Source organism: Penicillium hispanicum (assembly GCF_028827665.1).
Source record: "Penicillium hispanicum strain IBT 35686 chromosome Unknown utg000004l_segment0_segment0, whole genome shotgun sequence".
Lineage (NCBI taxonomy): Eukaryota > Fungi > Ascomycota > Eurotiomycetes > Eurotiales > Aspergillaceae > Penicillium > Penicillium hispanicum.
In genome coordinates this window covers 3761871-3777019 of record NW_026623196.1, presented here as the reverse complement: position 1 = coordinate 3777019, position 15149 = coordinate 3761871, and the positions used below count along the sequence as shown (strand labels likewise).

The 15149-nt window shown below is 52.3% G+C and overlaps 5 protein-coding genes across 5 annotated transcripts; 3 read left to right on the top strand and 2 right to left on the bottom strand.

Moving 5' to 3' along the window:
• Positions 1–106: 106 nt before the first annotated feature.
• N7459_005175 (WD40 repeat domain-containing protein) lies at positions 107–2069 on the top strand (the record flags this gene model as incomplete). The annotated part of the gene is made up of 3 exons (XM_056944359.1): positions 107–122; positions 180–268; positions 327–2069. 3 exons carry the CDS (start codon positions 107–109, stop codon positions 2067–2069), a joined length of 1848 nt encoding a protein of 615 aa, XP_056801242.1.
• Positions 2070–2401: 332 nt separating this feature from the next.
• On the top strand, positions 2402–7664 carry N7459_005174 (Transcriptional coactivator SAGA-type complex Ada1/Tada1; the record flags this gene model as incomplete). Its single annotated transcript, XM_056944358.1, has 10 exons — positions 2402–2452; positions 2533–3855; positions 3908–4298; positions 4359–5435; positions 5498–5659; positions 5714–5788; positions 5887–6336; positions 6456–6730; positions 6788–6896; positions 7000–7664. 10 exons carry the CDS (start codon positions 2402–2404, stop codon positions 7662–7664), a joined length of 4578 nt encoding a protein of 1525 aa, XP_056801241.1.
• Positions 7665–8256: 592 nt separating this feature from the next.
• On the bottom strand, positions 8257–11246 carry N7459_005173 (U4/U6-U5 snRNP complex subunit PRP6; the record flags this gene model as incomplete). The annotated part of the gene is made up of 3 exons (XM_056944357.1): positions 8257–8400; positions 8463–10755; positions 10867–11246. The coding sequence occupies 3 exons, from the start codon at positions 11244–11246 to the stop codon at positions 8257–8259; spliced, it is 2817 nt and encodes a 938-aa protein (XP_056801240.1).
• Positions 11247–11475: 229 nt separating this feature from the next.
• N7459_005172 (dimethyladenosine transferase) lies at positions 11476–12851 on the top strand (the record flags this gene model as incomplete). Its single annotated transcript, XM_056944356.1, has 5 exons — positions 11476–11615; positions 11677–11710; positions 11764–11985; positions 12045–12109; positions 12176–12851. The coding sequence occupies 5 exons, from the start codon at positions 11476–11478 to the stop codon at positions 12849–12851; spliced, it is 1137 nt and encodes a 378-aa protein (XP_056801239.1).
• Positions 12852–12930: 79 nt separating this feature from the next.
• On the bottom strand, positions 12931–15077 carry N7459_005171 (GTPase-activating protein GYP1; the record flags this gene model as incomplete). Its single annotated transcript, XM_056944355.1, has 7 exons — positions 12931–13095; positions 13156–13248; positions 13305–14188; positions 14244–14716; positions 14796–14912; positions 14975–14984; positions 15044–15077. Coding segments are annotated over 7 exons (1776 nt in total), but the record flags the coding sequence as incomplete, so codon positions are not given.
• Positions 15078–15149: the final 72 nt, after the last annotated feature.

Genomic DNA, 15149 nt, shown 5'->3' with positions numbered 1-15149 from the left:
AGCTGCCTGGACCGCCCCGAGTACGTCAGTCCATAAACAACCATTCTCCTCTCCATTGACCCTCCTCCACCCATCCTCTGCCATAAGCTCAAGCGTGTACCTTCCAATGTCAATCACGAACGGTATTGTTACTCTCCAACTATCGCTGATGACTCGCAATTCAACTAACACTCACGTAGAATCCATTTGGGCCGCGAGCCCCTCCACCACCCGCGGCGCACCAACCCAGTTGTCCTCAGACGCCAAGGGCGAGCGACTTGCCTACGCAGTACGATTTCCAATCTTCACATAAGAACACTATCTCTGCTCGTGCATGTCCCTAACAGAAATACTTCCAGTCCAACAAATCTGTCTTTTTGCGATCAATCGATAACCCCGCAATCGCCCGCCAGTACACCGAACACAAGGCACAGACAACTGTCGCTCGGTTCTCCCCCTCTGGGTTTTACGTTGCCAGTGGTGATGCAGCCGGTACTGTGAGAGTATGGGATTGTGTCGGGGAAGGCATCACCAAGGGCGAATACAGCATTGTCAATGGCCGGATCAATGACCTGGCCTGGGACGGCGACTCGCAGCGTATCATTGCTGTCGGTGATGGCAAGCAACGGTTTGGGCACTGCATCACCTGGGACAGCGGAAATACCGTTGGCGAAATTTACGGCCACACTCAACAGATCAACTCGGTGTCCATCAGGCAGCAGAGGCCATTGCGTGCAGCGGCTGCTGGCGATGATAAGAAGCTGGTCTTCTATCACGGAGCCCCTTTCAAGTTCAACTCGGGCATTGGGGATAAGCACAGCAACTATATCTACGGTGTCGGTTTCAGCCCAGATGGGTCGACGTTGGTCAGCGTGGGCGCAGACCGGAAGATCTGGCTCTATGATGGCAAAACGGGAGAGTCCAAGGGACAGATTGGCGAGGGCGAGCACAAAGGTAGTATTTTCGGCCTCTCCTGGTCTAAGGATTCCCGGAAGTTTGTAACTGCCAGTGCCGATCGAACTGTTAAGATTTGGGATGTTGAAGCAGGCAAGACCACGCAGAGCTGGACTCTTGGAGAAGAGGGCGGCGTGGCTGTCCGTGACCAGCAAGTTGGCGTCGTCTGGCCCCCGGCTCGAAGCGACAACCTGCTTATCAGTTTGTCTCTTAGCGGAGACCTGAACTACTTAGTGGAAGGAACCCCGGAGCCGCGACAAGTGGTTTCAGGCCACCAGAAGAGTATTACTTCCTTGAACCAGTCGACCCTGGATAGCAAGGAGACTTTGTGGACCGGCAGCTTTGAGGGCCGAGTCTGCAGTTGGGACATTGCCTCGGGTATTGCTGGAGAGATCGAGGGAGAGGGCCACCCCGGTTACATTGCCGGCCTGGCCCCAACCCCGGAGGGTTCTGGGAGAATCTACAGTGTCGGCTGGGACGACACCATTCGCTCCATTGATGTTGCCGCTCAGACTTACACCGGCAGTGCGTCAAAACTCGGCGGCCAGCCGAAGGGTATTGCTGCTGGCGATTCGACCGTACTGGTGGCGGCCGCGGAAGCAGTTGAGATCTTCCAGGATGGGAACAAGACGGGCGATCACAAGACGAACTTTCCTGTCACGACGGTCGCCGCTCATGGTGCCGTGGCCGCGGTTGGGGGTGAGGATGGGTCTGTTCAGATCTGCAGTGTCTCCAGCTCCAGCCTGTCATCCAAGACCTCCATCAAGGCCTCTCGCAACCAGATCTCCACTCTGGCTTTCTCCCCGGATGCTTCACTCCTGGCAGTTGGTGACCTCCGTGGACGTGTGCTGGTCTACAAGGTGGCCGATGGCAGCCTGGTCACTGATCGATGGACGGCGCACACCGCCCGCATTACTTCACTTGCTTGGAACAAGGCTGGCTCACACGTTGTCAGTGGATCGCTCGACACTAACATCTTTGTCTGGAGTTTGGCCAATCCCGGTGATTGGGTCGAGGTGAAGAATGCCCACAAAGAAGGCGTCAACGGCGTGGTGTGGATCGATGGCAGCTCGAAGATTGCCTCGGCCGGCGCTGATGCTGCGGTGAAGGTGTGGAAGGTAGAGGGTTTGAAATAGGATAGATTGGAATAGCTGGGCTACTTGATCATCACACTATGACTTCTGAGAAACTCCTTCCATTATCATTAAATGTGATTCCCTCTTAGCCTTCGTGCAGAGTGCAGCGCGCAGCGCAGAAATATGTAGTGCGTGGGGCGGGTGGGCCCAGGCTGTGGCTGTACGGGCATTACTTGCCCAGCTCATCAGGCGCCGGCGCAACGTCCTTCACCGCAGCACCTGCGGCCGCCAGACTGACCTCAGACTCGTCTTGGAACACAGTGCCACCACATTGTATCATGGGTGCTTGACCATGACGCTGCGCCAAGTTCGGACGTAAGACAACCCCAACAATGCCACCGTCCGAAGCTCCCAGAAGCTCTCGCCGCTTCTTACGCCCCAGTGTGAGTACTGCTTCACCGCGTCTGATACTCTTTTTTCCCCAAATAAGCCAAGGCTTTGAAATATGCTGACCCTGTTGTAGCTGCGACAGGCAACCTTTGTCCTCCCACAAACCGGCCAACGATTGAAAGGCCTCGTTAGCCTGCGAAGCTCCACACGACGATCGAGAGCTTCAAGTAGCGATGAAAATGACGAGCAACGAGGACTCATTTCGGGCGAGATCGAGGCCGATCATGAGGAAGCCACTGCCCAGCTCTCAGCGCAGGCGCGAAAGCTGTGGGCTTGGTTATACCAATTTTTGACGTCGGAACATGGCATTGGAATCTTGAAGTGCAGCTTGGCATATTTACTAGGCTCGCTGGCAACTTTCATTCCTGCAATATCTACGTTCCTCGGGCACCAAGAGGGCAAGCATATGGTGGCTACGGTCACTGTTTACTTTCACCCAGCGAGGTCCCAGGGAAGCATGTACCGCGCCTTGATCTGCGCCCTACTAGCGTTTGGCTACGCGGCTTTTCTGTCGATCACGAGCATGTTGGTCGAGAGCTTCTTCCAAGACACACTCGACCAGCCAGCGATGGGCCATGCACTGGTTCTCATCGTATTTTGTGGCGGTGGGCTCGGCTTTGTTGGGTGGACCAAGCAGCGACTTGGGGATCCTTTGGTAAACGTCGCGTGTTCGCTCACAGCACTCTCGACAATCACCATCTTGACAAAAGAAGGCTCCGTGCAGAGTGGTGACCTTTCTCTGAGCAAGATTTCTCAGGTCTTGAAAATGGTCCTCATGGGCGTGATTGCGGCCATGACGGTATCTTTCCTGATATTCCCGATTTCTGCCCGGAAAAAGCTTCGTGCCAATCTGGTTACGGTCACAGATACTCTGGCGGTCATGCTAGCCATGATCACAGAGAGCTTCCTGAGCGGGTCTGAGGAAGAGCTGACGTCCACGGAATTTGTGGATGCAGAAACAAAACATCGCAAGGCCTACAGTCAGCTTGACAAGCTAGTGAAAGAGGCAAAACTTGAGCACTTTGTGGCAGGGACCGAGAAAGAATATCGGCTGGAGAAAAGGCTTGTTCGCTGGGTGCAGGACATCACACATAATATGGGGGGTCTACACAGTGCAGCAAATCTGCAATTCAGCTTGATTCGTGAGACCCTTACAAGAGAATCTGCTTCGTCCGGGGAGCAGTCAACCCCAATTACAGGCGATTATTTCGCGACGCTGGAACGGTCGTGGTCATTCCCTGACGGGTCTTTTCTTGAACCGATCGCTGAACGTCCCGAAGAAGAGCTGTCCCCGGGTGGAAACTTGCATACGCCGAGTTCAGATGCAAATAACAAAGCCTCTTTTCTTCCTGCAGATGTTTTCACCATCTTCATTTCTCATCTAGGACCATCTATGGTAAGCTTCACCGAAGTGTTCATGCCACGGCCAATAGACTGACCAAAAGCAGCGTTCTTTGGCTTTCACGTTGAAGGAGATCTTCAAAGAGATACCTTTTGGTCCCGCTCCAACTTACAAAGTCTCGGTGGATAGTCGACTTCGCATGAGTCTTGACCGTGCTCTGGACCTCTATCGGGAATCAAGGCAGAAGACGCTCAAGTCACTCTACCAACAGACTGAGGCCATGAAACTGAAAACCCCCGAGGCCGAAGCTGATCTTGAAGAAGTATCTGCTAGCTGTGGACACTTCAGTTTCTCGCTTTTAGAATTTGGAGAGCAACTTCATCAGCTTCTAGCTATTCTAGATGAGTTGCAGCTCGAGGCCGAGGAAAGACCAAATGGCCGGTCGTGGTCCTGGATGAACTTTTGGCAGACGAACGAGGCAGGAATGGCTGATGCAGGTGTGTTTTGCTGGAAGCCTTATACCATGTGCCCTTGAACATCCCACTAACTCTTCGAAGATTTAATATTCAACAGACCTGAAAATCTCCGACACGTCCAACTATCCCGTGCTATGAGTTCAAATGACAGGATTTCCGCCTCAGTAGGGACTCGCCTACGACCCACTCTCGAAACTACCATAAAAGAGAGACTAGGCTATCGTCTCTGGAAATCTCTCGAGTTCTTTCGGCGGGACGACACCAAATATGCCATCAAGGTTGGAACAGGAGCGGCTCTGTATGCCTTACCTGCTTTTGTTCCTTCCACCCGCCCATTCTACCAACACTGGCGGGGAGAATGGGGCTTGCTTTCGTACATGCTGGTCTGTTCCATGACAATCGGCGCATCAAATACGACGGGTTATGCTCGTTTCTTTGGTACTTGCTTGGGAGCTCTCTGTGCAATTCTTTCCTGGCACGCCAGCAACGGCAATGTCTTTGGGCTTGCTTTTATGGGCTGGCTGATGGCCACTTGGACTGCATGGATTACGATTGTTCGAGGAAATGGGCCCATGGGGCGATTCATCATGCTGACCTATAATTTGTCTGTGCTCTATGCCTACTCACTTGCACAAAAAGAGGCCGACGATTCCCAGGACGAAGGAGGTCAGGATCCCGTCATTACTGAAATTGCCCTCCATCGAGTGGTTGCAGTTCTTTCTGGCTGTGTCTGGGGAATCATCATCACACGCCTTATCTGGCCCATCAGTGCACGAGACCGATTGAAAGAGGGCCTTAGCATTCTCTGGCTGCGGCTAGGTCTTGTGTGGAAGCGCGATCCACTGTCCACCATGGCGAGAACCGGACGGGCTGTGGTCTATATGACAGTTCGAGAGAAACTAGAGCTCGAACGATTCCTCTCACGCCTGGAATCCCTTCAGGTAGCGGCGCGTTCTGAATTCGAGTTGAGGAGCGCATTTGCCGACTCTACTTATGGCAACATTCTACGACGAACCCGGAGCACGGTGAATGCATTCCATGCAATGAACCTGGAGCTCATGAAGAGCGACATCGCCACGGAAGGAGAGGTCAGTCTCCTTCAGTATACAACTGTAGAACGGCAACAATTGTCTGCCCGCATCAGTCACCTTTTGACCGGTAGGTGCTAAGTCTGACAGTCTGGAATGTAATGCATCGAGCTGTACTCATTCATATCACAGTGATGGCGTCCTCTATGAGACTCGAATACCCATTGGGCGATGTCTTACCTAGTATCGATCATGCACGCGACAGGCTGCTCGCCCGTATTTATCGCTATCGTCAAGATCACGAGGCGTCTCAAATAACTACAGACGAAGACTGCTCTTTACTCTATGCCTACAGTAAGCACATGTTCAGTTATTTGGTATTGTACACTCACTGACTCAAGGAACCAGTCTTGGTGACTGGCCAGTTGTCGAAGGAGATCACGGAGATCATCGCGGAGATTGGGCAATTGTTTGGCGTTCTAAGTGAAGATGTAGTACAGCTTGTATAGGAAAAGTATAGACGAAGAAAAGATGTCGCAGTCCTAACTGCGAGTCGGTGACTGCAATCTCTCTACTCTCAGATCCTCGTCGGCGCTGGTTTCGGGCAGAAGAGGTAGCCGTTTCTGGCGGGGGAACCGCCAGGCGGAACCTCCAACCTCCTTCCATCCTTTTTCATCATCAATCCATCATCTCACAACCACTTTCCATCTCCATTGACCGTCTCCGAACACTCCCCGGCATCCTTCATGAATGCGTAGCTCCCATCCCTACCTGCCGCCCTTCGGCCTCGCCTCGTCGCGCTCCTGCGAGTCCTCCAGCCATGCAGATTGACCCGGCCGCCCTGAGTCGAACTGACTCGGCATCAAATCCGGCTAAGAGCGCAGCGCCAAATGCTACGGCGACAGTGAAGTCCTCCAGAGCTCTGATCTCAGTGCCGCGACTGGATCTGGAGCATGCTTATACGGACCTGAAAGCCGCCATCGGAGACAAGTGGGCCGAGTACAAAGAATCCACAGCCCTTTTCTTACTAGGTATGGGATGCTGCGCATTCTGTTTCTGCGTGAATAGCGCTTCGTCGTTTCCCCAGATGGCCTCCAGGTGCAGAATTGTTGTGGACTTTGCTGACCTCCTGACCTCCTGCCGGTTTCAGGACACTACAACCAAAACGAATACGCGTCGCGAGTCGATCATATCCTATGCGCCGACTCAAAAATAGAACATCTCCATAACAACTTCGTATGCGCGATCATCGGAAACCTCACACGAGACCTCCCCGACCATGGCGTTGCGAACTGGGTGTCGGCGAATGATAAGCCGTCAATGGTGTCGAAGCCGGTATCGGGCGATGCTGCAGAACAAAGATTGAAGACGGAGGTGATGCAACTTCCCCCCAGGGACCGCAGACGGATCAAGGGAATTCCGGAGGTATGCGCCAACAGACGACTGTGGAGGAAGCAACGATGATGCTAACCGCACAACTAGCGCGACCCTACGGACACAGCGCCCAATGAACTGGACGAATACCATCTCGCCAAACAGATTAAGCTCCCTAGTCAGGTCCCAGCAAGCGCAGGAGGATTAAACAAGACCAGTAAGACAACGTCACCCTTGCAATCCAGATATGATTTGCGTTTCCGCGTGGCTCGCGCACCCAAAACACCAAAGAAGGTCTAACCGGTGCGTCCAACTTACAGACTGGGAACTGGAAATCCGGAAACGATATGCACAGCCCCTCGCCGCGGAGACCGGCGAGTTCCCGGACGCCGAATCCATCCATGCCCGTATGGTACCCATGTGCTACGAGGAGTCTCTTCCAAGCGGCGCCGGCTTGCCGTGTGCCGAATTTATGGCGATTGCAACCGAAACCTTTGTGAAAGAGGTCCTATCTGCGGTTTTCTCGCGCACCCGGTCCAACGGCCCGTCTGGCACGATTAACGGTATGATGATGCGCAAATATCGACAGCAACTGGAACTAGAGGAGCTTTCTTTCACCCGCGGAGAAATTACCAAGGACACCGCAACCGGTTTGCTTCCTGTCGAGGCCAAAGAGGCCAGCGTTCGGAGGCCCCTCGGCGTGCGGGATCTCCGACTTACACTTGAGCTAGCGCCTGGGGTCCTGGGCCATATGCCGCTGATCATAGACCAGGTCATGGGCGGATACTTTGAAGATGAGCTCGAGACAGAAAAGCAAGATCGCGTGGAGAATGGCGTCAGCCAACCTGTCGAGGTCAAGACCGCCGATGATGAAATGGACGTGGATGATGTCGATGATTCCCTATCAGACTGGGAAGGAGGCACCGCTGCAGACCGGGAACAGTTGGGCACTTTGCTTGACGAGTGTCTGTCACTGGCTGCATAAAGACTGATACCCCTTTCTCCCACCCTGTCTCTCTCCTTCTAATCCTCTCTTTCTCGGTTTGATACTCACTGCCACGTTACGTTTCTTTCCTTTTCGATTCTCGGTCTTGGGCGGTGGGAGGATCACGGCGTCTGGGAATTCTCGAGGCCGCCACCGTGGTGGTGCCCTCTTCATGCATCTGTTACGGAGTTTATCTTTCTGAGGATCCGTCATGACGAGAACAGTCACGGCAGCTTTGTCACGGCAGCTTTGCCCTATGTCTTTCCCTTTTTATCTCCTCTTCTGGGGTCGTGTTGAACGAACCCTTCGATGTACAGTATCATTTTCCCACGATGGAGATTGTTTGCAGAGACTAAAAAGCAAAAACGATGGCGATGACCTCTGCTCGGCATGGAGATCAAGCTTCTTCGATACCCATGAATATTATTGACTCGTTGACTGATAAACTTTCCATCTGTAAAGTGTCTGACCAGATGAGGACTCGTGGTAATCTACTTGAATTTATTCAGTCGAAGATAGTAGTTTTCAAAAATTTCAGTATGTTCCGGCAACGCCCCATGATAGTAGTACATTCCAAACATTGCATGACGGCTTAGTTGACGGTATTAGCAACGATCTTCAAAACCTCCTCTGTCGACTTAGATGCGTTGACCGGGTCCTTGGCAATAGACTGCCACACCTCGCCGTGCTTAGGCTCAGTGTTGATGCACTTGGATACAACATCTGATCGTTTGTCCTGCCACATGGGTTAGCCAGCCATTCCGTAGGAGTGCAGCGACAATAAATCAAAGAACTAACCTCTGTTCCGTGTTGCATCAAAAACTTATAGTACCAAGCCCAGCCGTCGCCATAGTCACTGTCCGAGACGATCGCCTTCTCGAACCAGGTCATTGCTTTCTCCAGCCGTCGCTCACCCCAGAAGATCCGAGCAACGGTAATGAAGAGGATAGGATCGTTCTCCACCTTTTTGATAGCCTCAAGACTGCGCGCCTTGCGCTGCGCACGGGGCTCGAGATGCCAAATGCTTTCGCTCCAAAGGAGACCAGAAGCTGGAACCTCTTGAAGTGCCTTGGCCATCAAAACCTTGGCCTGTGCGATGTTGTTGGCGCGGCGTTCCACACGGACACTCTCCGTCCAGAGCTCAGCGCTCTTGGGTACAGCGAGACGAGCTCGATCGAGTACGGATCGTGCTCGAACAACAGCACCTGTTTGTTCCTCCAGGCGTGAGGCCAGAAGCCAAAGGGGGACAGACTTCGGACAGGCTCGAGTGCCGGTTCCGTAAGCCTCGCGTGTCTGGGGGAACATTTTCTGCGCTTGGTAGATCTGGCCTTTCATCATCCAGAGCTTGTCAGCCTTGGGGTAGAGTTGTAGCCCTTGGTTGACGAGATCCAATGCCTCGTCGGCGTTGCCCAATTGTCGCTCGAAAGCAACACTCTTAATCCACACACGATCGGTGCCTGCTTCCCGACGGGCTGTGGCTAGCAGCTCTCTGGCTTGATCGGTTTGTTTGGCATCGGCCTCGAGCTTGACGGCAGCAAGCCAGATGTCTTCATTGTTGGGATTCTGGTTGAATGCACGGCCAAGTACTCGTCGTGCATCGTCGATCTCCCCAGATTGCCATTTCTCCTTGGCAAGTTGCAGCCAGAGTTCTTCGCTCTGCGGGCATGCTTCGACAGCTTTCTCGAGTACTTGCCACAGAGCTTCCTTGTCACCGTGATTGCGCTCTAGATCGGCGGCCGCGAGCCAAATCGACCGGCGGTTGACGAACACCCGCAGTGCATATGCATAGATGGCGCGTGCAGTTTCATACTTGCCCCGGGCAATACTGGATCTAGCATCATCCATCCAAATGTCTTTTCGGTCATCATCTTCATCAAGACCCCATCCGAGCGTCTCACGGATGATAGCACCGCAAGTCAGGATGGCGCCCTCATCCTCGCATCGTTCAGCTTCTGCAATCCATTCTTCTCGCTTCAACATGGCGTTCTCTCTCGCGAGGGATTGAATGGCACGCTTCATAACATTGACTCTCTCGAATGTACCCATCTGTTCCTGGAGTCGGGCAGCAGCAATCCAAATTTCATGACTTGTGGGGACAGCTTTGCGTGCAGCATTCAGAACCTTCTGTGCATTCTCTGGAGTTTCCAGACGAGCAAGAGCCAGCCATAGCTCAATCGACAGAGGAATCATCTCAACGGCCTTTGCCAGGAGAAGGCGGGCATCCGCTGGGTCCTCCTCCAAATTGACTGCCTCTTTCCAGATTTGAACTGATTGAGGTATATGCAAAATAGCTTGCCGCATGACATTCTTTTTCGCCCGAGTATCCGTCTCCAGTTTCATGGCCTCGACCCACAGTCTAGTGGAGTGGTCGTTGTTCTTGATGGCGTTCGCTGCGATGACCTTGGCATTGTGGCCTTCGTTGAGGCGAATGTTTTCCAACCATCCATCTTCGCTCTTCGGACACAGCTCACATCCTTTGGCGATGGTATTTCTGGCCGCGACGATTCGACCAGCGAGCTCTTCGAGACGCGCAAGCGCTATCCACCCAGGAGCATGTTTGGGGTTGGTCTTGGTGACAGACTCCAGCAGGACGCGAACTCGCTTGATATCGCCCACCTCGATTTCTCCAGCTTTCATTTCCGACTGGGTCAAGCTGGTAAGATAGCCTTTAGGATCGATACTGGTTGCGCTTCCCGAGGAGTTTGAGGTATCAGCGGATGACCCCAGTGCAGCCTGGTCCAGTCTGACCTTCAACACCTTATCACGCGCCGCACCAATATCAGCGAAATTAGTCATAGTTCCGTCGCTACTTTCTCCTCCTTCAGCTTGCGCGCCGTCTTCGGCAATAGTGGTGTCGAATTGAGCCGAGTCTCTCGCACCGGCGATCACGCTATCTGGGACTGCATAGAATCTTTGTCGGAGATTTTGCTTTGCCCGTCGGTTTTTGCCCGTCAGGTCACCCACCTCGGGCAAATTGGCCCAGTCTTCCTCGGAAACCGCGGCAAGTGATCGCTTCAAATCGGCGAATTGTTGTTGAATCTTGGGGTTCTTCCGTTCGTAATCGTCTCGTTCTTGTTGTTCTCGAGCTTCCCTGTAGGTGGCGAACGATTCAAGTCGGTATTCTATCCAAACAACCGGGGCTTGGCCCGATGAACAAGATGTTCCTTGGGACAGCAAGAGCGTGCAGGGGAAACAAACTAACCTTCGAGCCTTTCGGCGTTTATCCATCTTCTCATCTACCTCCTGATAGATGCGATCCGCTTCATCGTCTTCCTGATCGAACTGTCCGTAGGCAAACAGGCCCACCTCATTGTCGGGATCTTGAAATCGCTCATCCTCCTCCTCCTCTTTCTCTTCTTTGCCTCCTTTCTCGCGTGTTTGGGTACCGTAGGCAGTGGGCGCAGCAGCTCCTAGAAGCTGCGCTCGTTTCGTCAGCGCGGCCTGGATCTGTTCGGGTGTTGGGCCTTCGCGCGCGGGTCCTAGGTCGGAACGTGTGGTGAAGCCGGTCGCACCACGTCCGAGACCCGCAACGTAGTTATCAGGCGCCTGCTGACTGAGGAAATCCTTGCGTCCGGACGCCATGTTGGGCACGGAGCAGCTTCCACTCGGACGTTGAAGGCAAAAGAGAGAGTAGAGGGCGGGCCCCGTAGAAAAGTAGACCCGGGTCCGATAATCTTATCGCAAAGAAAAAAGTTGCCCACAAGTAACATCGCCCGCGCCGCCGCGTGATTAGCCCTGGGTTTTCAGATTAGACCCCTTGTGGCAGACGAATATTTCACTGGCTACAACTGATCTGGGTCATTGATTCAACATGCCTAAAGCGATCAAGCAGAAAAAGCGCAACAATGCGCAGGCAGATGCCGCCGCAAAGACGAAGGCAGCCCACAGCATCTTCAAGATGAACACAGACATCGGCCAGCACGTCTTGAAAAACCCTGGTATTGCTGAACAGTTAGTGCTTAACTCGATGTCTTATTTGCAAGTTATCTTGAGGCTAAGTATGGTACGATAGAATTGTCAACAAAGCCGATCTCAAGCAAAGTGACGTGAGTGCATTCTGTGGTATCCAAAGAGATTCAGCTGACCGTTGGCCGTAAAGGTTGTCCTCGAAATTGGTCCTGGTACCGGAAATTTGACAGCAAAAATTCTCGAAAAGGCTAAAAAGGTCATCGCGGTGGAATTAGATCCTCGGATGGCGGCTGAAGTCACAAAGCGTTTTCAGGGAACACCGGCTCAGAAACGTCTGGACGTTATACTCGGAGACGTTATGAAGACCGAGCTCCCATACTTTGATGTCTGCATTAGCAACACACCTTACCAAGTATGTCTATCTCGTCCTCTCAATTCCCGAGCAACTCTGTTGGATCTAACTGTATACAGATATCCTCCCCTCTCACATTCAAGCTGCTGGCTACAATGCCTGCACCTCGAACCTGCGTCCTCATGTACGTTTCAAAACCTGCGAAACCCTATTCATTCGGTATATTCTAACATGAAGTTTCCAACTCTAGGTTTCAGCGTGAATTCGCTCTGCGCCTCTTTGCCAAACCTGGTGATAAACTTTACAGTCGACTTTCCGTCAACGCCCAAATGTGGGCGAAGATTGACCATATCATGAAGGTCGGCAAGAACAACTTCAAGCCACCGCCATTGGTTGAATCAAGCGTCATTCGTATGGTTCCCAAGGTCCCACGACCACAGATCAATTATGATGAGTGGGATGGACTACTTCGGATTGCATTCGTGCGGAAGAACAAGACTCTCCGGGCCAGTTTTATTGGCACACCCAGTATTATGAATATACTTGAAGCGAATTACCGGACCTGGTGCGCCCAGAATGATATTCCGGTCGAGGATGGCCCGGTTGAAGATGCCGACGGCGATGTGATGGACATGGGCCAGGAACAAGGGGCTGAGGAGCCTGAAGAGGTCATGGAGATGGATGATGATGATGATGATGTGCCAGATTTCTTCAAAGAGGAGACCAATGCCCGTCTCCAGCAAGCTCTCAAGAGCCAGCCCCAAAGGAAGAAGAAAGGAAAGGTTGCGGAATTGGTGCGCGAAAAGGTTCGCCAAGTCCTGGAGGATGAAACCGGTCTCGCCGACAAACGTGCAAGAATGTGCGATGAAAACGACTTCTTGAAGATGTTGTGGGCATTCAACCAGAAAGGAATCCATTTCAACTGAGGATAACCCCCAAGTTTATTTTCCGAATTTCTGGACAAAAATTGGGAGTCCGGAATGGATTGATGAATTATGATTACTATCAATAGAAGATACCATTTTCAGGAGGCACATCGCCAGCGGGTCGCAGATGGGCGCGAGAGTCCTGAAACAGGCTCTGCCAGATGAAGGCTTCGCTCAGCAGAAGCTCGATGTCTTTCTCGGTCCAGCCCTTTGTAGGCAAAGCCTGAAGAAACATCATAATTTCCTATGTGTGGATTAGTCTCTCGAGTCTGTTAGACTGCATATGCAGCAAAAAAGAGCATACCTGGAAATCCATCTTCACCAGCTGATCCGTCCATTTTACCAGAAATGCAGCGCAAACGTAAAGGTGAAATCGCGAGAAGCCCTGCTCCTCGGCCTGGGAGATACCGGTCAGTATTATAGATGATAAAGAAGAATATAAGAGTAGCTCACCATGTATGTATCCCACATTCGAATCGTATTCCTAATGCTTATTTCCCGCATGAGTAAGCAGTTCATCCATCGGAAACTGAATTGCATAAACTCTACGCCCTCCTGCTTCAAATGATTGGCAAGAGTGGCGTCAATACGCATTGTCAAATCCCGCAAAGCTTTAACCTGTCGGTGAATGCCTGGCTGGGCGTAGATATAGTTATCTTGGATGCCATCGAGGAGTTTGGTCAAGCACCAAAATGTATCAGCCTCCACCGCATCCAGCACACTTCTTGGTAGCTGGCCTGGGTCCATACCCTCTTCAACATTAAGATCAGTGATGTAAACCCCTAGAAAAACCTGCCAGAACGGTGTGACCAAGTCGTTGATACCTTGCACATAGCCACTCGCTGGGTGGCGAATAGCCCACACGTACAGAATGCGCTCCAGAGACCGTTGCGTAGCCTCATAGCCATAGAGTGGAATATGAGGGCTGGTGCGTGGAACATCAATGCTGATTTGGTGCCAGATCGCCTCGTCTAGCCCTCTGCCGCGCCCTGTGCTTGAAGCTGGGGGATTCCCGGACGCGGCTCCGCTACCACGTTCGAAAGCCTGTCGGACCCCATCCAAATATTCCTTACGCTTCCTTTCCAGGGTCGATATACGCCGCTCACTATTGGTAGGAAGGTAACCGAGCAGAAGTTGCCATGTCATTGGCCGAGCTTCTTCGGGGACTCCAGACCATGCCAAGTCTCGCAGTTCGGTCAATGACACCGTGCTAGCCTGAAGAATGCGCTTGAACTTATTGATCCGCGTAATGCGGCTAGAATGCATCTCTCTTTCTTTGGGTGAAGCATTTGTTGGCGGTGGAGAGTGGTTGATGAGGTTCAGAGCATTCGCAGGATCTAGGTTCAGTGTCAGTGTGTCCGCTTTTCATGTCAACTTGAATTTTCTTCCAACCTTGCAAAATATCCTTATACTGTGGACGAAGTATTTTGCCATCGCCCTTCCGGGCTGTCGGATACATGGGGGTACCACGTTCTTCGGCGATGTCTGAACTGTTTGCCCGTTGTCTGTTGCTTGCTCCCAATCCAAAGCCCAGGGCTGTAATATTCCCTCCGCCTGCTCCTCCAGGATCGATTTTCTTTGATTTGGCCGATGGGACTTTCTTTCTTCTCATGCTGGCGAGACTTGGAAGACCAAATTCATCTTCATCATCGTCATACACAATCTCGTCTTCATCTTCCTCGTCATCTTCTTCATCACTTTCCTCAGTAGGGTCACGACTCCATTCATCCACCCCTTGGGTCATGATGGGGTATGGTTTCCGAGGTGGTGATGCAACATTCCCAGACTGGTGAGCCAAATGGAACGGAACATTGGCAGCAGAGGGCTTTGGTGGGGTCCGAGGGCGTGTGTTGGATGATGTGCCTCTGTTCATAAATGCATAGTTAGTACAGTGTCTACCAAGCGCTTTGATTTGGAAGTAGTAGAATTGCAGGAGCAACAGACTGTAGGAGATTGGCATGCGAGTATGAGGCGCCAACAACGGTGCTGTTGCCATAGATCTTCGACTGTGACTGGTTTAAGGGCGCGGTCCTGCCTGCCCAGAATGGAGATTCCGAGCGTCTTCAGTAGGTATTAGTGCCAATTCAAAGTAAAGTTCTCTGATTTGAAAAATTGGGACATACTCGGAGCTGTCTGCATAGCACCTAGGATTAGCTATGGACGCTGAAGGAAGCTGCGGGGGATGTACGAACCAACCTGGACCATTTCCTGAGTCGAGCTGTCAGCACTAATTGGGGTCATTAACAAAATGCGGATAGGGAAGCTCACCTGCTGCCCCTTTTTGTTCGCCATGTCCGC